The sequence below is a fragment of the Bufo bufo genome, chromosome 11 (assembly GCF_905171765.1).
Source record: "Bufo bufo chromosome 11, aBufBuf1.1, whole genome shotgun sequence".
Classification (NCBI taxonomy): domain Eukaryota; kingdom Metazoa; phylum Chordata; class Amphibia; order Anura; family Bufonidae; genus Bufo; species Bufo bufo.
The window spans coordinates 14,257,267-14,283,381 of record NC_053399.1 but is presented as its reverse complement, the minus strand read 5'-3'; the positions used below and the strand labels follow the sequence as shown (position 1 = coordinate 14,283,381).

Sequence of the window (26,115 nt, the reverse complement as noted above, 5' to 3'; positions counted from 1 at the left end):
ACACCTGGGGGGTCTAGGGTCAGGGTTAAAAACATGGGGTGGAAAATGAGCGGGGTTTCAGCAAATCAAGTGCGCAATATCTCGGAAACCAAATCAGCACAAACGTTCATTTTTGCAGCACAAACCAGCACAAACGAATGGTGTATTTATTTTTGAAATTTAAGAACATGGGGTGCCAACTTCACACAGGTAGAATACACCTCCATGACTACGCACACACAGCCTCCTTACTGCTCGCCATTCCGCTCACCCCCTCACAAACTGCCCTCTACCCTGTACAGGATCCGGCCCTGGGGCGCTCCTCTCCGCCCGGACAGGATCCGGCCCTGGGGCGCTCCTCTCCGCCCGGACAGGATCCGGCCCTGGGGCGCTCCTCTCCGCCCGGACAGGATCCGGCCCTGGGGCGCTCCTCTCCGCCCGGACAGGATCCGGCCCTGGGGCGCTCCTCTCCGCCCGGACAGGAGCCCGTACAGGATCCGGCCCTGGAGCGCTCCTCTCCGCCCATACAGTATCCAGCCCTGGAGCGCTCCTCTCCGCCCGTACAGGAGCCGGCCCTGGAGCGCTCCTCTCCGCCCGTACAGGAGCCGGCCCTGGAGCGCTCCTCTCCGCCCGTACAGGAGCCGGCCCTGGAGCGCTCCTCTCCGCCCGTACAGGAGCCGGCCCTGGAGCGCTCCTCTCCGCCCGTACAGGAGCCGGCCCTGGAGCGCTCGTCTCCCCTGGCTTTAGTGACTGGACACCCCTCTTGTGCCATTAAGCTACTAGGAATAAGATTTATGGGGTGCAAAACCACAAACATGTCACCACAGCCACATAAGTAGAAAATTTAAGATGAGGCATTAAACTCCAAACCACCACATGAAGCCCAAACCTAGGAGCCACATTCCGGACATACATGCCGTACAATTCCCTGTAACTGCCTTGAGCTAATTCAGAGCAACATTCCCTACTCCAGACGGTGTAGTTCCTATACCCCGTAAACATACTACAACTGACGGCCCCTGACTTTACAGACTACACTGAAAAGTCCTAGGACCACTCCTCATGCCACCCAACTAGCAGACAGCAGGACAAGTACTTCTGCATGGGTCACATATACCCACACATACCCCACATTGCCAGAGACACTCGTCATGTCACCCCTCTCCCACAGACAGCAGCACGAGGACCCCTTGTTTGATCTGCATGGGTCCCACACACCACATGCCCCCTCCTCACAGATCTACAGCCCATAAAGCCTTCCCCCCCAGATCTGTACCCTCCTGTCCCCAAGATACACCACATGCCCCCCTCACAGATTTACACCCCATAAAGCCCCCCCAGATCTGCCCCCTCATGTCTCCAGAATACACCCAGAAGTATGGGTAATGAGTGTTCCCCCTGCCCCCTCATGTACGCGCTCCCATGAGCACACAGCACACAGCACACAGCACACAGCACACAGCACACAGCACACAGCACACAGCACACAGCACACAGCACACAGCACACAGCACATCCTCCTCCACAAGCTCTTGCAGTCCGGGTTTCTAAGCACTTCCCACACTTGCTCATGTGACCATGAAGGAGCATGTGACCAGTGACGTCACAGACCTCCTTCTAACAACTCCACTCTAGCATCTACCGTGGTGTCAAGGGTGCGGAGCAGGGGCGGTTGCCTAGGAGACGGCAGTACAACATGGCGCCCTGACGGAGAGTCAGTGAACTGCTCCTGGAGTGCGTGAGAGCGGAGGGGGGAGAGATGCCGGTGCCGGCGGCGAGTGCTGTGTGAGAGGCTCCTCCGGGCGACGGCAGCACCATGAACAGTAAGTGACACCGGGGGGCGCCGCCGCCGCCATTACTGCCGCCTGGTAAATGCCTGCTGTATTATATTATTAGTAATATCCATAGCGACCTATTCATGTCCTATGACAGGGTCACATGACCATGGACGTGACGTCACTATGGACATAATTTCGAGCAGCAGGGTTATCAGAGTTAACCCCTTCTACCCAGGTCAATTTTCCTTTTTTTGCATTTCCATTTTTTATTTATCTTTTTACTCCCCGCCTTCCAAATAAAAACTTTGGAAAAAAAATAAAAAAAAATTCGCCACCATATTCCCACCTCTGTGACATTTTTTATAGTTACATCTACGGAGCTGTGTGAGGGCTAAATTTTTGTGGGGCGATTTGTAGGTTTTATTTATACCATTTTGGAGTGTGTTTGATATTTATTTTTTTTACTTTTTTATTAGATTTTTTTTTTTTTGGGGGGGGGGGGGGGGGAATTGGCCATTTAGATTTTTTTTCCATTACGGCGATCACCATATGGGATAATTATGTTTATTTTAATAGTTCAGACGTTTTGGGTTTGAGCGGTGCCTATGATGATTATTTTTTAATATTTTATTTATTTATTTTTTATACATCTATATCTTTAAAAAGTTTTTTTTTTCCTTTTATTTTTTTATCCACACTCCCCCTACCCCCAGGGGATCTGAACGTGTGATCCGCTGATGGCTTCTGCCATTGCAATGTAGTGCTGATTGGTTATGTGCTTATGGAGCTCTGCCACCTGCAGGCCTCCATAAGAACTACAACTCCAGTAGCAGGGGTTCCCTCATAGAGACTCAGGCTATTGCAGACAACAAATGGCTTCCTTGATCACCACGCGAGGAAGCGCAGCTTCTTACCGGCATCCTTTGTGGCCAATGAGGATGCCGGTAATTGGTTTCCATACGCAGGGTTAGGCCTCATGCACACGGCCGTCGTGGAATTCGCGGTCCCCAATGCACAGGCAACGACCCATTCAAGACCCATTCAACTTGAATGGGTCTGCGGTGTGGAGGCATGGGCCGAAACACCATGGAAGCACTCCGTAGTGCTTCCGGGGGGTTCCGTGCCTCCATTAAAGTGAATGGGTCCGCATCCGTGATGCGGGGAGCACGTTGCCGGTACCCGCATATTGCGGAACCCGCTGTTTGCAGGCCGCAATACCGCCACGGCCGTGTGCATGAGACCTTAGGCCAACATAAAAAATGAGCAGTTTTGTACAAATCATGGGTCTAAAAGACCCACAAGGGTTCAGAATAAAAAAATAAAAATAAATAGATTTTGTAGGCTCAAATACGAGCTTCGAAATCGTAAAAAAAAACTGTTAAAATTATATAAAAAATTTAAATATATAAGGCCCCTTTCACACGAGCGAGTTTTCCTCGCGGGTGCAATGCGTGACGTGAACGCATAGCACCTGCACTGAATCCTGACCCGTTCATTTCAATGGGTCTGTGTACATGAGCGTTGTTTTTCACGCATCAGTTCTGCGTTGCGGAAAAATCGCAGCATGTTCTATATTCTGCGTTTTTCACGCAGCCCTGGCCCCATAGAAGTGAATGGGGCTGCGTGAAAAATGCATTGCAAGCAAGTGCGGGTGCGATGCGTTTTTCACTGATGGTTGCTAAGAGATGTTGTTTGTAAACCTTCAGTTTTTTATCACGTGCGGGAAAAACGCATTAAAACGCATTGCACCTGCGCTGAAAAAACTGAACAACTGAACGCAATCGCAGACAAAACTGACTGAACTTGCTTACAAAATTGTGCGAATTTCACTGAGCGCATCCGGACCTAATCCGTCACGCTCGTGTGAAAGGGGCCTTACAGTTTAAATCACCCACCTTTCCGTAGAATAAAAAAATAAATGCATTAATAACAAAAAATATAAATATTATGGGCATCACCACATCCGAAAAAACGCCCGTACTATTAAAATATAAAAATATTTTTCCAATACGGCGAATGGCGTAACGGAAAAAAGGGTCAAATGGCCAATTTTAATTTTTTTTTTTAAATCTTCTCTTATCCAAAAAAATGTAATAAAATGTGATCAAAAAGTCACCCACACTCCAAAATGGTATCAATACAAACTACAGATTGTTCCGCAAAAAATGATTTTTTTTTATGTTTACATTTATTTTTACACTATTTAGACATAAAATAAACTATACATATGTGGTATCATAGTAATCATCCTGACCCAGAGAATGAAGGGCATGGATCAGTTTTGCCGCAAAGGGAATGCCATGGTAACAAAACCGTAAAACTGTTGAGGAATTGCGGTTTTTATTTTCCAATTCCACCCCTATTTGGATTTTTTAATTTTTTTTTCCGCTTCCCACTACATTTTATGCCATATTAAATGGTGACATTAGTAAGTACAACTTGTCCTGCAAAAAAATAAGCCCTCATACAGCTATGTGAATGGAAAAATAAAAAAGTTATGGCTGCGGGAAGAAAAATGAAAACGCAAAAACAAAAAACCTCCGGTATCCTAAGGGTTAAGGTGCTACAACACTATACCACGCAGACAGATGTACTTGTAGTGGTGTTTTAAGACTGTGTCTTGATGTTGTTGTTTTTTTATTTTTTTTATTTTTTTATTGCAAAAATAAGTTTTCCCACAGACTTCTCTTTAGAAAAAATGTAACTAAAAAGTTGTGTGATAAAAAAAAATGGCACCTTAAAAAGAAAAGCTTGTAAAAAAAAAAAAATATTATATATTATGAATTTCATACCATAAAAACACTGCATAGTGCGGCCAGGAGCGCAGTGTTTACAAGGCATCTTTTAATTAAATAATTTGCTTAAAAGAAGTATAAAACGTAGCATTGAAACCGCCCTTAAGATGTGACGAGTGGCAAAATCGGACATGAGCCGCTGTGATCTATTTGGCGCATATTTAGACGTCTGAAGTTTACGCAGTGTTGTAAGTTTTTATGATTTTTTTTTTTTCTTTGTATTAATTTTATTTATTTTTATTTAATTATTTATATATATAAATATATAAATTTTTATTTATTTAGTTAATATATATATTTATTTATTTATGTTTGTATTTATTTAGTTCACTAAGTCATTATTTATATTTGTTTGTTTTTATCCCAGAATATAAAACAATCCAGAAAATAGGGGAAGGGACGTTTTCAGAAGTGGTGAAGGCGCAGAGTTTAAAAGATGGCCACCACTACGCGTGTAAGAAGATGAAGCAGCTGTATAAAAGGTGCGCGTCAGGGCACGGTCATACCTTACTAGATATTACATCCTCCTATACGTGAGAGGGGCCAGATTATCAAATGCTCTGAACTATCAGACATAGAGAAGGACACAGAGAAATGGATAGGTGACACATTTTAGTTTGGTGGGGATCCGGGGGATAGGACCCCTGTCATGATCACCCTGGACCCAAATTGATATCGATATTTGCAACAACCCCCATGATTGAACAGGGGACCCCCCCCTCCATTCCACCGGTCTCATGACCACAGCAAGAAGTCTGAATGGAGCAGTGGTCAGTCATGTGCAATGCCAATCCATATCTTTGGGAGCGACAGAAACTGTGAGCTTGGGGAGGGTCTAACATTTAACACTCATCCAGTGGAATATTTTTTTACCGGAATACCCTATAGTGTATGCATGGGCGGACTGGCCATAGATCCTACAGGGAAACTCTCTGGTGGGGTGATGTCCCGAGGGCCGCCCAAAGCCTCCTTTTGGCCGCCAGCCCAATACATAAAGATCTGATGCTCTCAGCATTAATTAATATAGAAGCATCAGGTGCTTATATCCCCCTTGGCCCACAGTCGCAGGTGCCCCCCTGAGTTCAACTGTATAGCTGTTCTCAGGCTGATGATGATACTATTTCATACTGGTGCGCAGGCGGGAGTATTTATTCCTGCACTGTGATATTCTGTTCTGCTGGGGCAGTATATTGTGCTGCACTATGGTATCTGGTTCTGCGGGGCAGTATATTGTGCTGCACTATGGTATCTGGTTCTGCGGGGCAGTATATTGTGCTGTACTATGGTATCTGGTTCTGCGGGGCAGTATATTGTGCTGTACTATGGTATCTGGTTCTGCGGGGCAGTATATTGTGCTGCACTATGGCATTTGGTTCTGCGGGGCAGTATATTGTGCTGCACTGTGGTATCTGGTTCTGCGGGGCAGTATATTGTGCTGCACTGTGGCATTTGGTTCTGCTGGGGCGGTATATTGTGCTGCACTGTGGTATTTGGTTCTGCTGGGGCAGTATATTGTGCTGCACTGTGGTATCTGGTTCTGCTGGGGCAGTATATTGTGCTGTACTATGGTATCTGGTTCTGCAGGCGGTATATTGTGCTGCCCTGTGGTATCTGGTTCTGCTGGGGCAGTATATTGTGCTGCACTGTGGTATCTGGTTCTGCAGGCGGTATATTGTGCTGCCCTGTGGTATCTGGTTCTGCTGGGGCAGTATATTGTGCTGCACTATGGTATCTGGTTCTGCGGGGCAGTATATTGTGCTGCACTGTGGTATTTGGTTCTGCGGGGCAGTATATTGTGCTGCACTATGGTATCTGGTTCTGCTGGGGCAGTATATTGTGCTGCACTATGGTATCTGGTTCTGCGGGGCAGTATATTGTGCTGCACTGTGGTATCTGGTTCTGCTGGGGCAGTATATTGTGCTGCACTATGGTATCTGGTTCTGCTGGGGCAGTATATTGTGCTGCACTGTGGTATTTGGTTCTGCTGGGGCAGTATATTGTGCTGCACTGTGGTATTTGGTTCTGCTGGGGCAGTATATTGTGCTGCACTGTGGTATTTGGTTCTGCTGGGGCGGTATATTGTGCTGCACTGTGGTATTTGGTTCTGCTGGGGCAGTATATTGTGCTGCACTGTGGTATCTGGTTCTGCGGGGCAGTATATTGTGCTGCACTGTGGTATTTGGTTCTGCTGGGGCGGTATATTGTGCTGCACTGTGGTATTTGGTTCTGCGGGGCGGTATATTGTGCTGCACTGTGGTATTTGGTTCTGCTGGGGCGGTATATTGTGCTGCACTATGGTATTTGGCTCTGCTGGGGCAGTATATTGTGCTGCACTGTGGTATTTGGTTCTGCTGGGGCAGTATATTGTGCTGCACTGTGGTATCTGGTTCTGCGGGGCAGTATATTGTGCTGCACTGTGGTATTTGGTTCTGCTGGGGCGGTATATTGTGCTGCACTGTGGTATTTGGTTCTGCGGGGCGGTATATTGTGCTGCACTGTGGTATTTGGTTCTGCTGGGGCGGTATATTGTGCTGCACTGTGGTATCTGGTTCTGCGGGGCAGTATATTGTGCTGCACTGTGGTATCTGGTTCTGCGGGGCAGTATATTGTGCTGCACTGTGGTATCTGGTTCTGCGGGGCAGTATATTGTGCTGCACTATGGTATCTGGTTCTGCGGGGCAGTATATTGTGCTGCACTGTGGTATTTGGTTCTGCGGGGCAGTATATTGTGCTGCACTGTGGTATCTGGTTCTGCTGGGGCAGTATATTGTGCTGCACTGTGGTATCTGGTTCTGCGGGGCAGTATATTGTGCTGCACTGTGGTATCTGGTTCTGCTGGGGCAGTATTTTATTCTGCAGTAATGGTATTGCTGGACCCGCCTACAACATTAGGTTTTTTTCCAGGGCCACTTTAAGTTCTCAATCCGCCCTGAGTGTATTGCTTAGATGGCTGCCTTCAGGAGCACCCAGGGACCCGCCACCATCACATGCCTCTCTTAGTCCTCTTACGTGGCAGAGGGGCCACCGCATCCCCTAGAGCTGGGACATTAAAAGTTCTTTTTGTCCAGAATGAAGCAACAGTTCACTAAGTGAAAGGATATCATTACACTTCACCAAGAAGCTAATGAAAACTTATTTTCTGCAATATTCCGGGACATTATAAAGTTGTCAGTCCGTCAGAGCAAAACGACAATGTCGTCGCATTCCAAGGAAATGCCATTGACCATAATTCTTGTAGATTATAATCCTCTCTGATCCTCAGTGTGTGCTGGCGGATTGCCAGACAAAGCCACACAATGCAAGCATTACAGATCCCCTGTAAACACTCGTGTTCTCCACTGTCATGTGCCATACCTTACTCTGGCCAGCAGGTGGCAGCATTTACAGTACAGGATCATAGACCAGTGACTAGTCGACGGGTGTGATTTTACGTACACCTGCCGCGTCCTCTGCACCTGTGACCATGACAGATAGCGAGCAGGTGACAACCTCATAACCTGCGTACATGCATATTAATCATTTGTATCGAAGATGTGCATCTCCATCGGTTTAGATCACTTGCATGACACAACCCCAGCTTTAGGACTTGTGCACAAGGCCATGTTACAGATCAGTATTGTGCGGGTGTGATAAGGCTACTTTCACACTAGCGTTTCTATTTTCCGGTATTGAGATCCGTCATAGGGTCTCAATACCTAAAAAAACAAAACAAAAAAAAAAACGCTTCCATTTTGTCCCCATTCATTGTCAATGGGGACAAAATGGAACTGAACGGAATGCTCCAAAATACATTCTGTTCCGTTTAGTTCCGTTCTCACACCGGAGAGCAAACTACAGCATGCCGCGTTTTTTTTTTTCCGTCATGGGATGTGGAGCAAGACGGATCCATCATGACCCCCAATGCAAGTCAATGGGGACGAATCTGTTTTCTCTGACACAATAGAAAACTGATTCGTCCCCCATTGCCTTGATGGAGTTAATGACGGATCCGTCTTGGCTATGTTAAAGATAATACAACCGGATCCGTTCATAACGGATGCAGACGGTTGTATTATCAGTAACGGAAGCGTTTTTGCGGAACCCTGCCGGATCCAGCAAAAACGCCAGTGTGAAAGTAGCCTAACACGGCACTATAGACCAACAGACAACTTTGCCAATCCTTCTGTTATTTTATGAGTTCAATGTTCTCTTCTCTATTCACATCCAAAGCAAAATTCAGAATTCTGTGGATATCAGAGAGCAGTGCATTGTCGGGGGTCATTACAAAGCGAGAGCTTATATGCCTGACAGTGGGGATAAGCGTGTTTTCTGTTTCCAGGGGGCAACCAACTGGAGGGGTGCAGTAGATCCGATTTATATGATCTATACCAAAAGTCCTAGACCACATCTTGCCCCCTGTGCTAGTTGGCGAGCCGTACGATGTGCTTGTTGTGCTCTAATCCGGGATCTTCATCTTTAGCATTGACCAGGTAAACAACGTGAGAGAGATTCAGGCGCTGCGAAGACTCAGCCCGCACCCCAATATCCTCGCACTGCATGAAGTGCTCTAGTAAGTATCCTCCTCCTGCTCTAACTAGTACTTATACGTGTGTGTATATAGATATATATACTATTAGTGTTGAGCGAGGCAAGCTTCGGAGATCCGTCTCCATACAACATTCAAATGTATGGGATGATCACAGATCCAAAGTCGCTTCGGGATCACAGATCCCCAAGCGACTTTGGATCTGCGATCCCCAAGCGACTTTGGATCTGTGATCCGAAGCTCGCCTCGCTCAACACTATCTACTATGTATAGTGCTACAGTTTGTTACAATGGGGCACATTGATCAAGCTCGCCTGTTTTTGGCCATAAGATTAGCCCGGCGTATTTCATTCATCTGTCTTTCTTTTGCCGAGTATTTATTAAAAGTCGCCCAGCCGTCGACGGTATATTAAAAAACAAAGTCCTCTCACCGTTGATGATCTTTTCAAATCTTGCAGTGACCGAAAATCGGGATGCCTCGCCCTGATCTGCGAGCTGATGGATATGAACATCTATGAGTTGATTAGACGTAAGTGTATGACCTGGGACTTGGAGCCTCTTATAATTTGTGCCATCTTCCCAGATCTTTCGAGAAGAACGGCATATGGACTCCGTAGAAGAGGCCCAGAGCGGCTTCCACTCTCATGAACTCAATGTGATTGTTTGAATGGGCGCCCTGTAATAATACACTTTCCCTGCAGTGGGCGCTGTACTGAGCGTCCCTCCGGCGATCTCCGCTTTATTATGAGAAGCGGGCATCCAGGCGTCTGTATTCTTCATTCATTCTCAGCACCTGTCGTATTGCTGACAGCATTACGGGTGATGTGATAGAAAGGTGTCAGGACACACAGGGCACGGGGCTGCATAGTCACAGACCTCTCCGAGTGCCCACGCTGACTCCTGTCCATTGCCAGAGGCGCCCACAATGGGCATGTGTGCATCAGAACTGGAGGCGGCCTGGTCTAACAAATTGCATTTTCTATGACATCATGTGGACGGCCGGGCGCGTGTCCTATACTTGAGGACTTAAAGGGGTTGTTCAAGTAACAGGACAACACAGGGGATCGCCTGCAATAAAGCAGTGATCGTTACTTACCTGGCAGATCCCACGCTGTCGCTCCGGTTCTCCCAGCTGGGATCTCTTTACCCAGCTGCAGCGGTGATGTCATGCTGACCACACATGACTGCTGCAGCCACAGCGGTGCACTGGAGAGGTCAGTGATTGGCTGCAGCGGTCACATGCTGTCAACATGACATCACCGCTGCAGCTGGGTAAGCAGATCCCGGCCAAGAGAACAGCGCGGGGTCTGCCAGGTAAGTAATGATCACTACTTTATTGCAAGTGGATCCCTGTGTTGTTGGAAACCACTTTAAAGGATCTGTTGTCTGACGTCTTGTTGCCAGATACCACAGGAGTCCTTCAGAGGGCTGGTGGAGTCCAGCACAGCAGGACCTACCCATTACCAGACAGGTGCTAGTAATGGCTGAGGTCGGTTTAATCCATGACCCATTCCTTCAATTAAAGTGACACCCCTGACCCCCTATGTCTGGGTGCAGTCTCTTTCTCTCTCGTGCTCTTGATTTCTCCTCTTCTTTTTTTTTTTTTTTTTTTTTTTTTCTCTTTTTTTTTTTTTTTTTTTCTTCTTTTTTTTTTTCTCCTCTTTTTTTTCTCCTCTTGATTTCTCCTATCCCTTAGTTTATCAAATAGGAAGAACCTGTCTGACACCTATCATATGAGCTCTCAGAGGAGCTGTCTAAAGGAACTGTCTCAAGATTTAAACTTACACCCTGTCAACAGATTAGGGGATAAGTAACATAGTTTATAAGGCTGAAAAAAGCCCTCTGTCCGTCCAGTTCGGCCTGTCATCCTGCAAGTTGATCCAGAGGAAGGCAAAAAAAAAAAACTGTGAGGTAGAAGCCAATTTCCCCCACTTAGGCTCCATTCACACATCCGCAATTCCGTTCTGCATTTTGTGGAACGGAATTGTGGACCCATTCATTTCTATGGGGCCGCACAATGTGCGGCCCCGATCCGGAAATGCGGACCCGCACTTCTGGGTCCGCATTTCCTTTCCCGAAAAAAAATAGAACATGCCCTATTCTGGTCCGCAATTGCGGACAAGAATAGGCATATTCTATTGGTACCGGCGATGTGCGGTCCGCAAAACACACACAGATGTGTGAATGGACCCTTAAGGGGAAAAAAAATTATTCCCGACTCCAATCAGGCATCAGAATAACTCCCTGGATCAACGACCCCTCTCTAGTAGCCATAGCCTGTAATATTATTACGCTCCAGAAACACATCCAGGCCCCTCTTGAATTCCTTTATTGTACTCCCCATCACCACCTCCTCAGGCAGAGAGCTCCATAGTCTCACTGCTCTTACCGCAAAGAATCCTCTTCTATGTTTGTGTACAAACCTTCTTTCCTCCAGATGCAGAGGATGTCCCCTCGTCACAGTCCTGGGGATAAATAGATGATGGGATAGATCTCTGTACTGACCCCTGATATATTTATACATAGTAATTAGATCTCCCCTCAGTCGTCTTTTTTCTAAAGTGAATAACCCTAATTTTGATAATCTTTCAGGGTACTGTAGTTGCCCCATTTCAGTTATTACTTTAGTTGCCCTCCTCTGGACCCTCTCCAGCTCTGCTATGTCTGCCTTGTTCCCAGGAGCCCAGAACTGTACACAGTCCTCCATGTGTGGTCTGACCAGTGATGTGTAAAGTGGTAGGACTATGTTCTCATCACGGGCATCTATGCCCCTTCTGATGCAACCCATTATCTTATTGGCCTTGGCAGCAGCTGCCTGACACTGGTTTCTACAGCTTAGTTTGCTGTTTATTAAAATTCCTAGATCCTTTTCCGTGTCAGTGTTATCCAGTGTTTTACCATTTAGTATGTACGGGTGACTTGCATTATTCCTTCCCATGTGCATAACCTTACATTTGTCAGTGTTAAACCTCATCTGCCACTTATCTGCCCAAACCTGCAATCTATCCAGATCCCTCTGTAGTAGTATACTGTCCTCTGTAGTATATATACAGTATACTGTCCTCTGTAGTAGTATACTGTCCTCTGTAGTATATATACAGTATACTGTCCTCTGTAGTATATATACAGTATACTGTCCTCTGTAGTATATATATACACAGTGTACTGTCCTCTGTAGTATATATACAGTATACTGTCCTCTGTAGTATATATATACACAGTACACTGTCCTCTGTAGTATATATACAGTATACTGTCCTCTGTAGTAGTATACTGTCCTCTGTAGTATATATACAGTATACTGTCCTCTGTAGTATATATATACACAGTACACTGTCCTCTGTAGTATATATACAGTATACTGTCCTCTGTAGTAGTATACTGTCCTCTGTAGTATATATACAGTATACTGTCCTCTGTAGTATATATATACACAGTACACTGTCCTCTGTAGTATATATACAGTATACTGTCCTCTGTAGTATATATATACAGTATACTGTCCTCTGTAGTATATATACAGTATACTGTCCTCTGTAGTATATATATATACAGTACACTGTCCTCTGTAGTATATATACAGTATACTGTCCTCTGTAGTATATATATACACAGTACACTGTCCTCTGTAGTATATACACAGTGTACTGTCCTCTGTAGTATATATATACAGTACACTGTCCTCTGTAGTATATATACAGTATACTGTCCTCTGTAGTATATATATACAGTATACTGTCCTCTGTAGTATATATATACAGTATACTGTCCTCTGTAGTATATACACAGTATACTGTCCTCTTCCGTGTTAATTACTTTACACAGTTTAGTGTCATCTGCGAAAATTGATATTTTACTGTGCAAGCCTTCTACAAGATCATTAATAAATATATTGAAGAGAATAGGGCCCAATACTGACCCCTGAGGTACTCCACTAGTGACAGTGACCCAATCTGAGTATGTACCGTTAATAACCACCCTCTTTTCGTACTCTGGATAGGTCACCCGTATTTGATCGGTGGGGGTCCGACACCCGGGACCTCTGCCGATCAGCTATTTGAGGAGGTGCTCGCAGTAGAACCGCAGCCTTTTCCAGTTTTCCCTAGGCCATGTGACATCACAGCGCTCAACTATCTCCGGAATTTCCATAGAAATGAATGGAGCGACCGCGCACATGACTGACTGGCCTCTCTACTCATTTCAGGGGGTACGGGGCCCCCATTTTTGGGATCGGTGGTGGTCCCAGCGGTAAAACACCCACCAATCTAATAGTTATACCTGACCTGTGGATGGGTAATAACTTGTAACAACCGGAATACCCCTTTAAAGGACTGGCCTATTTTGGTCCATAGGGACCTATCAGTTTTGTTAATTTTTTTTTCATCATCACACCCGGCCGCCACACTGGCAAGGACGGTGTAAAAAATAACGTCGCATGGTCGTTGAAAAGTCGCAAAAAGCGGGCTTGTGACTTTTTCACGTCAAACAGCCATTATTAAATGACCCCCTAAGTGATTACTTCTCCCTGCAGCGCCCCCACAGGAGATATGAAGTATTGCACAATTAGTGGGTGGTCTGTGCAATGCGTGGACGTGTCCTCTCGTCTTCGGAGCTGCGCTCCTGCATTGCTAATAGTCGATGGTCCTGAATGGCAGACTGAATGTTCTAGCACAAGCAGCGGTTTTGTTTCTGTGTGTTGTGAATACGAACGGCAGGAGGAATGTACAATGAAACAGCCCTGTGCACAGATTTACTGTGTGAATCTCGGCCGCTTTGATGCTGAGGTCTCGGAAAATCCCGATCTGAACTATAGATGGCTGCAAGGAACGTGAATTCTCGTCGGCCTTACAGTCTGAATGAGGTTTGTTTGCTGCTTCCTTTTGTAGGTTTACCAGGTGCATAGCTGGGGGGCTGCTGAGGAGTGCGCCCTCAGTGCCAGGGGGCTCCCAGCAAGCCGCTTTGCCTTGGCCCGGGTGCAGATCTAGGGTGTTGTACTGAACCTGTGCCCCGGATAAGGGAAAGCCTATGGAAAGCCCGGGGTTCACTCTTTAGTAATCGCACAAATCAACGTTTTCTTCCTCTTTTTTTTCCCCCCCCCCCTCCTTCTACAGTGAAATTCCTGTAATCTGACATCCGATAATCCAGGGGGATTAGGAAAGAAAAGAGAAGGTTTTATACATTTCTCCCTCAAGGTTCTCTAAGCTGAGAAGCAAGTACTATGTACTTTACAATGGACATCTGATGGTCAGCCATTGATGCTGGACTAAAGGGGTCTGGTTACACAGGGGGATGCGGATGGACCCTCACCTATCAGAAATGAGGGATAACACGATGCTAAGGAGTCGCGTGACCAACACCCTGGTTAGCCCTATACAGTTAGTCAGTCGATATATTACATTTCTCTATACTTTATGCTGAAGGGGAGCGCTCTTTTTGTGTACTGTCAAAGCTGTGCTGTCTGATCCGATGACTGATGCACCTGCACCCCCTCCTCTCTGCTGTGCGCTCTGATCACTGATGCACTTGCATCCCCCTCCTCTCTGCTGTGCGCACTGATCACTGATGCACCTGCATCCCCCTCCTCTCTATGTGCACTGATGCAGCTGTACCCCCCCCCTCTGCTGTGCACTGATGCACCTGCATCCCCCTCCTCTCTGCAGTGCGCACTGATCACTGATGCACCTGCATCCCCCTCCTCTCTGCTGTGTGCTCTGATCACTGATGCACTTGCATCCCCCTCCTCTCTGCTGTGCGCACTGATCACTGATGCACCTGCATCCCCCTCCTTTCTGCTGTGCGCACTGATCACTGATGCACCTGCATCCCCCTCCTCTCTGCTGTGCGCACTGATCACTGATGCACCTGCATCCCCCTCCTCTCTGCTGTGCGCTCTGATCACTGATGCACCTGCATCCCCCTCCTTTCTGCTGTGCGCACTGATCACTGATGCACCTGCATCCCCCTCCTCTCTGTTGTGCGCACTGATCACTGATGCACCTGCATCCCCCTCCTCTCTGCTGTGCGCACTGATCACTGATGCACCTGCATCCCCCTCCTCTCTGTTGTGCGCACTGACCACTGATGAACCTGCATCCCCCTCCTCTCTGCTGTGCGCACTGACCACTGATGAACCTGCATCCCCCTCCTCTCTGCTGTGCGCACTGATCACTGATGCACCTGCATCCCCCTCCTCTCTGCTGTGCGCTCTGATCACTGATGCACCTGCATCCCCCTCCTCTCTGTTGTGCGCACTGATCTCTGATGCACCTGCATCCCCTTCTCTCTGCTGTGTGCTCTGATCACTGATGCACCTGCATCCCCCTCCTCTCTGTTGTGCGCACTGACCACTGATGAACCTGCATCCCCCTCCTCTCTGCTGTGCACTGATCACTGATGCACCTGCATCCCCCTCCTCTCTGCTGTGCGCACTGATCTCTGATGCAGCTGCATCCCCCTCCTCTCTGCTGTGCACTGATCACTGATGCACCTGCATCCCCCTCCTCTCTGTTGTGCGCACTGATCACTGATGCAGCTGCATCCCCCTCCTCTCTGCTGTGCGCACTGATCTCTGATGAACCTGCATCCCCCTCCTGTGTACTATGTACTATTTTACACTAGATGGATTTTTCAGTGACTGCGGAGGGTTTTGAACATTTGCAGAGGACCTGTAGGCAGGGACAGGGATCTGCAGGAAGGTGAGGAAGATGCCACTTACCTCTAATAACCTCTGGACAGTCTTAAGGAAATGTAGCTTTGGTTTCTTTAAGAGGTTGAGCTGAGCCTCAGAGTTTTGGCCTTTCTTTCTCTGGTGACATTTACTTTCTTAAATCTCTGCCAATTTCCTGGTGAATTATGTGGCAGTTTAATACGTGCAGCGCTTTCTTCCCGTGGTTACGGCGGCGCTCATCACAGAGTTCAATGTTGAAGACCATCTATTTTATTAAGTGCAATGCATTCGTATAATCTCCAGGTTTTAGTATAATGAGCTGCGGGCCATTACTCTTCACCGCCTGTCGTATCATAAATGTAATTAGCCTGTCAGCGCAGAACCCTGCGGCATATCACTACTCCGGGCACCATTATTATACACTCCTCTCACATCTCTGTTCACATTTGCACTGCAGCACTCCCATGTCTGGTGGGAGACCCATTGCACTTTCCATCCTGAGCCTCCTGGTTCATGAGTTTCTCCTGCATACTGGATACTATTTGCAGCACCCTTGTACTTTGCTGGGAAAGCCGCAGCAGCTGCAGAGGAAATGTAATGTGGTCGTCTTTGTAATCCATGGACGGCTCATGTTCACCACTAGGCTAATGGGAAGGGGGGGGGGGGAATGCACACTATGTCCTAATAGGGCAAAAAAAACCTTTTAATTGCTTGTGTTTTTTCCATCCTTCCTCACAGAGAGACGACAGCCCCTACCGGAAAATAAAATCAGGAATTACATGTACCAGCTGTGTAAATCTCTGGAGCACATTCACAGGTAGGTCACTGGCCTCCGTGCTCTCAGATAATCACGTTCCTCATTACATAACCTGAGTAACCTGTTCGCCCTGCAGTCCACACACCTGCCTCTGCTCGCAGGATAGGCCTGCAGTCCCTTTTCAGCACTTTCTGCACGCAGAAGTCATTGCATGCTCTATAGCAGTGCTCGTCAATGCAAAAACGGACTCCAATCCCCTGCGCTACTCTGCCCTGGACCTTCCGCCATTAGCGAGAACTGGCATGTGCTGCAAAGAGTAGCTCCTACCCGGGCTATGTATTAAAATGTTTCCCGCTCCATCTGAAATGGAACCGTGTGAAACAAAGGGGGTCACCCTGTTTTTTTTTGTTAAAGTATCCCTGTAGGGGGCGGCCACAGTTTCCCTTGGAGTTTAATACACCAGACCTGGAGCTAAAGGGGGATGGGGCTTCTAAAGTGATACATTCTCTCCACCTGCAGCCACCAGTAGGGGGAGCTCAGTGCCTATTAAAGGGGTTATCCAACCCCTATAATGGCCCCCACCAAATGCCGGGGCCCCTCACACAGATTGTACTTCTCTCACTCCCCGGCACCCGCGTCACTTCTGATGCCCGCACGGCCGCCGCTGCATCTTCCCGAGCCTCCCTAGCATCGCGGGTGCCGGGTAGTGTTGAGGAAACTTCTGTTTTCAAGTTCGGCGTACAAGGTTCAGTTATGGATTCCGCTGCCATAATGGAATTCTTAGATAACCCGAACCTTCTACGCCAAACTTGAAAACAGAAGTTTCCTCATCCCTAGTGCCGGGGAGTGAGGTCTGTATGAGGGGCTCGGGCATTTGGGGGGGCATTATAGAGGTTGGATAACCCCTTTAATTGGTGCAGTTCCCATTGAACTCAATAATACATCTTTCTTCCATAAAGTTTTGTGATCAGCGGGGCACTTGTTATAGCGGGGCTACAGTCATCGTGTTCTGCTTTTCTTTGATATGGTCTCCGTTTATTTATTTTTCCCCTCTTGACTTGGAATAGAAATGGCATTTTTCACCGTGACGTAAAGCCAGAGAACATTCTGATAAAGGTAAGCTTTTGTAATCCACATCCCGAATGTATTTACGGTCACACATGGTCAGTCTCCTCTATCCATGTTGTTCTGCTGACCTCAGGTTAGATTTCCCCCCCCCCCCCTTTCCTTGAATTGCTTTGATGTGTATGGTGATTTTTAAATAGTAACTAAACTTTTTTTACACAACTTTTTTTTATTTATTTGATCTAAATAGCCCAAAAATGATTTTTGTAATATACTTTATTAATCAATGATATTGTTTTCCTACTCAAATAGGGGCCCAAAGGCCTGGATTTTATCACGTCTTAAAATCCTCATTTTTGTGCGGACGGATATCACGGGGGGGGGGCGCGGCGAACACTGCACAAGCCGGAGCACAGATCGCTGCCCCTGCCTGCGCTCCCCTCAAGCTTGGCTTAATTCTGGCACAGCACATCGGTGCCCTGTACAGTTGTACTATGCCAGGATGTAGCAGAGCCGAGTGAGTTCCTGCCTGAGCCCGCTCATCTCAGCTCAAGGCTCTCCATATATACTCCTGTATCTATGTGCCCCGAGCTGAGCAGGCTCAGGCAGGAGCCCGCTCCACTACATCCTGGCATAGTACAACTGTACAGGGCACCGATGTGCTGTGCCAGAATTAAGCCAAGCTTGAGGGGAGCGCAGGCAGGGGCAGCGATCTGTGCTCCGGCTTGTGCAGTGTTCGCCGCGGCCCAGTTACTCTTTAATTACTGACCGTCTCATCCCTGTTACTGTTTTTAGCAAGACGTTCTCAAGCTCGCAGACTTCGGCTCGTGTCGTAGTGTCTTCTCCAAGCAGCCCTACACGGAGTATATCTCTACCCGCTGGTACCGAGCCCCAGAATGCCTGCTGACTGATGGATACTACACCTACAAGATGGACGTGTGGAGCGCCGGCTGCGTGTTCTATGAAATCTGCAGGTGAGGCTCCGTCGCGTCACGTCCTGGGCATCATTCAGTTAATGAGTGTGAAACGCCAATATTTCATCTTCATTAGGGGTCACCTGCCACGTTTCCATTCCTCACATCAGGCTGTGTCTTGCATATCCACCCCGACGTGACTGGCGACGTCATCACAGATTCTCTTGTGGTTTAGAACCTATTATTATAGGGCATGTTTTTAGCAAGTGGCCCAGCTTTTAGGATTGCACATTGTACAGACAGAGAGGTTGGTATGGTAGAGAACCTTAAACAGGCTGCAGGTCGTCCCCTCACTTCAATATAGATGGGGGGGCATCCACCTCTCGGGACCCCTGCCCATGAGCCAGAGCAGAGTGACTGTATCACAGCTGCCGGTGTGGCAGAGCTGGTACAGCCTAATTCTCAGTGCCGCGGTGTGAGTCTACGGCAGGGGCTCGGCAACCTCCCGCGCTCCGGCTGCACACTGTGCTCAGCGGTGAATGGAGCATTCTGGGAGTTGTAGTTTCAGAATGGCTGGAGTTTCGGAGGTTGCTGATCCCTGGTCCAGGGCTACATTTTCTATGCTGCAGCTTTTGCAGGGAAAGTGTATGGCGGGTCACATATTACCCCAGCAATAAATGCTTCTCACCAGGGGATTCAGTAGCCAGACTGATCGCCAGGCCAGCTGCATTTAGAAAAATGGGTTTTTCCCAGTGTTTAATATTGTATGACCGGGGCATAGCTATAGGGGGTGCAGAGGTAGGAGCCTGAGGGGGCCCAGAGACCCTTGTTCCACATAAGAAGACACCGGTATTATAGAAAGTGCATGCTGCTCCAGTTACACCTCTGGCTGGAGGGAAGGGGTTAGGTCAAGAATTTGGCAGCACGAAGGCTATGTGCTTCCCTGGCCACAACGCACTGAGGGAAGGGGGGGGGGGGTCCAAGCCAAACTCTTCCACCAAGGTCCATGAGGCTTTAGCTACACCCCTGTGTATGACCTATCCTCAGGATGGGTCATCAGGTGAGGGTCCGACTCTCAGGACCCCTACAGTTTACTTGTTTGAAGGGGCCACGGAGCACCAGTAATATCATGTTCATCGGTCACGTGGCCAAGGCAGCGCTTAGGCCATGGAACACGAGTGTATTACTGTAGTGCAGCGGCGGCACGAAGCACATGGCGTCATAGCGACCAATGGCGCCGTGCGCTCCTGCTATCAGCAGGAATCCAGGCCGGGATACTACGGAGCGCTCACGGCTGTGTTCCACCTCATTCGGCTGAGCTGCAATACCAAGCGCAGCCACTATCTAATGGACGGCGCTGTGCTTGGTGAGCTGTCAGGAGTGTTGCAGCCTCTTTAAACAGCTGATCAGCAGGGATCCCATTGTTGGACCCCGACCAATCAGATACTGACTGATGACTTACCCTGAGCAGAGTTCATCAGTATTAAACAGTCGGAAAACCCCTTTAATGAGCTGAGACAACCCCTTTTAAGATAGGATCTAAACTTTGACAACTCAAATCTTCATGATAAGTAAAGGTTCGTCAAGTGGGGGCAACGTTCACCTCCTTACCCGCATGCCAGTCGCATACATTAGAGCAGTGATAGGCAAACTATGGCTCTCCAGGTGTTGCAAAACTACAACTCCCACCATGCCCTGCTGTAGGCTGAAAGCTGTAGGCAGTCTTTGCATGCTGGTAGTTGTAGTTCTGCAACAGCTGGGGAGCCGCAGTTTGCCTATCACTGCGTTAAAGCATTGGTCTCCAGCCTGTGGCTCTCCAGCTGTTGTGAAGTTACAACTCCCAACGTGCCATTGCCAGGGCATGCTTGGAGCTGTAGCCCCACAACGGCTGGAGACCACCAGGTTAGAGGAGGTGTAGCAGCTAAGCCGGTGTTTGAAAGTAAGCTGGCCTCAGTTCCTGCCCTTCCTTGCTTACTCTCGGGGCCCTTTAACCAGCGCTGGCCTTTGTACAGACAGCTTATGCCAGCGCAGCGTATCAAGCCCGGCATCAGCATTCCCATTTGTCTGTGTCAACAGAAACGCTCTCCCTGCAGAGAACTGTGAACACAAGCGTGACTGCATTCCCCAGTAAAAATAACACCATACATGGCTGCCACTCGCTCTTTCTGATTTTATATATTTTTTTTTTTTCAGCCTCCATCCTCTCTTTCCTGGCTTGAATGAACTAGACCAGATATCCAAGATCCATGACGTCGTGGGCACTCCGGCCTCGGCCGTACTGCGGAAGTTTAAACAGTAAGAGACCTCTATTCACGATGTTCCCATTCGTACACTGAAGGGACTTAATGCCATTAAAGGGCATCTGTCAGCAGTTCTGTCCCTATGACACTGGCTGACCTGTTACATGTGCACTTGGCAGCTGAAGGCGTCTGTGTTGGTCCCATGTTCCTATGTGCCCGCATTGCTTTAATATATGCAAATGAGCCTCTAGGAGCAACGGGGGCGTTGCCGTTACACCTAGAGGCTCTGCTCTGTCTGTAACTGCTGCGCCCTCTGCACTTTGATTGACAGAGCCAGGTAGACGTGATCACTTTTTTTACACTGCCTGGTCCTGTCAATCAAAGTGCAGGGGACTTGGCAGTTACAGACAGAGCAGAGCCTCTAGGTGTAACGGCAACGCCCCCGTTGCTCCTAGAGGTTCATTTGCATATATTAAAACTTTATTTTTCTTAGCAATGGGGGCAACACAGATGTCTTCAGCTGCCAAGTGCACATGTAACCGGTCAGCCAGTGTCATAGGGACAAAACTGCTGACAGATGCCCTTTAATTTAGACTTGTACTGATTAGTAAATGTAATTCCACACAATGTAAAACTTCACGCTAAACAAGCATTCAAAGCCTAGTCTGTATAAAGTTGTATCACAGATTAACAGAAACCACAGAGCATAGAGGGCCCTGTTGCATAATGGATACCACCAGCGTCCTGCGCACCCCATAGACTGACATCAGGTTGCAGTATACTGCTGCATGCATCGCTATTTTTCTCATCAAATCTGCTGGGATTCGGAACAAAAGGCAGTGCTAACAGAGCCTTAGATCCCTTTCACACAAACAAGTTTTCCGCGCTAAATCCTGAGCCGTTAATTTCAATGGGTTTATGCACATTAGGGTTATTGTTCACGCATCAGAAAAATCACAGCATGTTCTATATTCTGCAGTTTTTTTTCCACGCAGCCCTGGCCCCATAGAAGTGAATGGGGGCTTCAGTGAAAAACGATACAATCCGGATGCGATGCGTTTTTCACTGATGGTTGCTGGTCATCAATATGTGATCGGCAGCGGCCGGCGTCAGAACTCCACAGCTGAAGTATAAGGGAGCGACGCTGCAGTAATCCCAGCGCCGATGCTACACTGCAACAAGCGACTGGTGGTGCGTCAGACCCCGGCTGATCTGATATTGAGGATAGGGCATCAATAACAAAATCCTGGAACATGCCTTTTAAAAGGGTTGGTGAAAGTTAAAAAAATAATAATAAAGGGAAAGAGGTTATACTCAAACCCTCTCCGCTGCTGCAGCCTTGATTTTAGTGGTCTTGGCATGCCTGTATACCACAGGTGACCGCTGCAACCAATGACTAGCTTCAGCATTATACCGCACTGGGGCCAGTGATTGGCTGCAGTGGTCACTGCTGCAGTCACATATGGAATGCAGCGGCCAGAAGCACCAGAGCGCTGGCACTGGAGCATATTACTTCTTTTATTGTTTTAACACCATCCCTGCCTTTTATCTATATATTTTTAAAAACAAGGACAACCCCTTTAATTACCTCCCATGCCATGGAATTTGAAGAGCATAGCCTGAGACGGGTTGCTATGGACATGTAAAAGGTGTCTGGTGGTCAGGACTCAAAGCCGGCACCGCGCTGCCAGCAGGGAAGAAGGAAGCACATTTATACAGATATTAATCTACAGGTCATTGTTTGTTCCCTTGTACAGGTCAAGAGCAATGAATTTTGACTTCCCACCCAAGAAGGGGAGCGGGATCAGACAGCTGATACCCGGCATCTCGCCTGACAGCATCTCTCTGATGTCCGCTATGCTGGAATACGATCCCGATGACAGACTCAGCGCCAGCAAGGCCCTCCAGCATCCATATTTTGAGGAGCCCAGGTAGGGTATCTCTGCGGAGTAGCGTTTTGTCCTATTGGTACCTGCCGTCGTGTCTGACACGTCTAACGCATTTCAGGACATTAGAGAAGCATTCCCTCCATTGTAAGATAGGACTGACGGAGAAATCCAACACTGCGGCCTCAATGAATTACTTGATGCGAATCGCAGGCCAGGGGCGAAGGCAGGTAAATTTTTACCTCTATTTTATTTTGGTAATGGTTACAATGCGGTTTTCTGTAAATGAAACTTAAAGGGGTTGTCCAGGTTCTAGATCAGGGATCAGCAACCTCCGGCTGTTCTGAAACTACAACTCCCAGAATCCTCCTTTTTCAATTCTATGGGAGCAGCCAAGAACGTGTGCATGCTTGGAGTTGTAGTTTCACAGCAGCTGGAGTGCCGAAGGTTGCAGACTCCCCGTTTTTGATATTGATGGCCCGTCCTTGATAAGTCGTCAATATCAGATGGAGAAGAGGGGAAGGGGTCTGACATGAGTTACTACAGCTCCGAAATTTTGCACTCATTGATTTTCATGGGTAATCTTCATAGTGGTTGGAAATATTTTATTTTATTCTGATAGAGAGCGCCAATTATATTGTACAATTCTGCTGCCACTAGGGGGAGCTCACTGTAGACCAGGCATGCTCAACCTGCGGCCCTCCAGCTGTTGCAAAACTACAACTCCCATCGTTCCCGGACAGCCTACAGCAGGGCATCGTGGGAGTTGTAGTTTTACAACAGCTGGAGGCCGCAGGTTGAGCATCCCTGCTGTAGACTGTTGTATTGAGTTCAAAGTTGGATGCGTTCTGGATTACTTTTCATGACAGCAATCAAAGATCTTGAAAAATAGCGATACATTATATTAGAAATGTCATCTTAGTACCGCGCAGCTGGTCGTCCACTGGAATCTGGAATGGGACCCACACAGAGTATTAATACATTTGGGAAACTTACTTTTATTTTTGCAGCAGGCCATGAAGCCACTACCAGAACTTGCTTTCCAGCACCACAGACCTACCTTCCCAATGGAGCTGCCAAAACTTAATGTACCCGGGGTATCAAAGACTGTACCCTTCTCCACGCTTAAGTTTCAATCCGTTTTTCCTACTCCTGGAAACAGCGGAAAACTCCCCGTCATCCCAAGCGTGAAGTACATAGACACCAAGGTAAAGTGAAATCTCCGTTTTTTTATTTTTTATTTCCGTGTCTTCTCCAGTATAACCGGAGGCTGTAATCTTCTTCTGTGTCCTGTGTTAACAGTTTGACATCCACCAGCACGGGAAGTCCATGATGAAGCCGTATCACTTACCTTCCCTAGAGAGAAAAGGAGGAGGATTCTGAACTCTCACACAGACTGTTAACTTAATGCAAACTGTGCCTTTAACCGAGACCGGCAAGAAACCCAAAAGCCACCGCTGCACCCGCCAAAAATAATCTGTTATCAGAGCCCAACCCCCTCCGGCTCTGTTCCTGGGATTTAATTTACTCCACCTCAAATATTTAACTAAATTTTCTCAAACTCAATTTGCACTTTACAAACGGATCTGAAAAAAAAATTGTAATAATTCTCCACCGATCTTTGCCGTCTTTGATTGTACCGTAATTTTTTTTTAAATGTTTTATATTAAATCTGAACATTGTGACCACTGCTGTAGTTTTTAATAGTAGAAAAAAAAAAGTAAAAACTAATGGAGTCATTTATTAAGACCGGTGTTTTAGAGGCCGGTCTTAATAACCTTGCGCTGGAGGCGCCAGCCTCTACATAACTTAAGAACCGGCCATGCAACTTTCTTTAACTCTACGTCAAAAACAGGTGTAGAAAATGATAAATGAGAGGGGCTGGCCGGCCTGCCCCCTTTTTTTACACCAGCTCGGGGAAGTCGCAGATTCGCCCGCAAATCCCCTTTTCGACCAAAAAGTGGTGTACTTCAGATGATGATAAATGACCCCCTAAATTTATAATTACTACTCTACTTATCTTTACCCTTAGGCCCCTTTCACACGGGCGAGTATTCCGCACGGGTGCAATGCATGAGTTGAACGCACCCGCACTGAATCCGGACCCGTTCATTTCTATGGGGCTGTGCACACGAGCGGTGATTCTCACGCATCACTTGTGCGTTGCGTGAAAATCGCAGCATGCTCTATATTCAGCGTTTTTCACGCAACGCAGGCCCCATAGAAGTGAATGGGGCCGTGTGAAAATCGCAAGCAAGTGCCCATGCGGTGCGATTTTTCAAGCATGGTTGCTAGGTGACGATCGGGCTGGGGACAGAATGGATTAAGGTGTTAAATTTATAATAATTTTTTTTAACCCCTCCAGCCTTATTGTACTACGCATGCTGTATTCAGAATGCTATTATTTTCCCTTATGACCATGTTATAAGGGAAAATAATACAATCTACAGAACACTGATCCCAAGCCCGAACTTCTGTGAAGAAGTTTGGGTACCAAACATGCCGATTTTTCTCACGCGCGTGCAAAACTTATTACAATGTTTTTCACTCGCGCGGAAAAATCGTGCATTTTCCCGCAAAGCACACGCATCTTATCCGGGCAAAAAAACATGACGCCCGTGTGAAAGAGGCCTTAGGCCTCATGCACAAGATTGTATTCATTCATCTCTATGGGGCTACAAAAAAAAAATTTGCAGACAAAACATGGATGTCATCCGCGTGCCGTCTGCAAATTATCGAACATGTGCTATTCTTGTCCTTTTTTGCAGACAACAATAGACATTTCCACAAAAGAAGTTGCAGCGCGAACACGACCAGTATCTGTATTTTGTGGATGAGGCCTTATCAGGTTCAACACTGTAAGGGCTCATACACACGACGGGGCCACACCGCTCCTACAGGCTCCGTCACGTGCCACTGACCAGAATATGACCATGTGAATGAGGCCTAAGTTTAAAAGGACAATCCTCCTGCCAAGAAATGAGGAAAAGGTACCGTTGTGTAGCGCACCGTATAAAACAGTCATGATATGACCATGTGCATGAGCCCAAACTGACGATAACATCAGGACTGATTGACCAGGGATTGGGTTGTTGGATTTTAACACGCCAAATCCTTTTGTTCTCGAGAGCTAATCTACCGCCAGAGGAGTCAGGTAGTCGATTTCTCCATTCTCCCTTTTGAGGACACTTGTGTACGTATTAGGGGTTGGGAGACGCATAGGGCGATCTAATGTGTATTGCTGGCTGGGGCTACATGGCACCCTAGGCCACGTCACACGACCAGAAGATGTTGCGTCGCAGAGCACGCATTGCCACAACCGAAAACTACAGCAGCGCTCTCATCGCTTGGAGAAATGCTGCAGTTTCCTGCAGAGCGGACAGCGCTGCTCTACATGGCAAACCGGTGGAAGGGACAACGCTATATTACTGCTGCAGCCCTTTCCATACACAGGATTAGTAGCGGTTCCAGAGGTCTGACCCTGCCATCACTTTTTGAATTGGCAATTT

The 26,115-nt window shown here is 47.4% G+C and overlaps 1 protein-coding gene across 1 annotated transcript; it reads left to right on the top strand.

Annotated features, from left to right (window-relative positions):
• The first annotated feature begins 1,589 nt into the window (after positions 1-1,589).
• On the top strand, positions 1,590-24,286 carry MOK (MOK protein kinase). The gene is made up of 12 exons (XM_040412600.1): positions 1,590-1,802; positions 4,920-5,034; positions 9,012-9,101; positions 9,536-9,606; positions 16,483-16,561; positions 17,569-17,617; positions 18,362-18,540; positions 20,674-20,775; positions 22,478-22,651; positions 22,728-22,836; positions 23,617-23,814; positions 23,909-24,286. The coding sequence occupies exons 1-12, from the start codon at positions 1,796-1,798 to the stop codon at positions 23,987-23,989; spliced, it is 1,254 nt and encodes a 417-aa protein (XP_040268534.1). The 5' UTR covers positions 1,590-1,795; the 3' UTR covers positions 23,990-24,286.
• Positions 24,287-26,115: the final 1,829 nt, after the last annotated feature.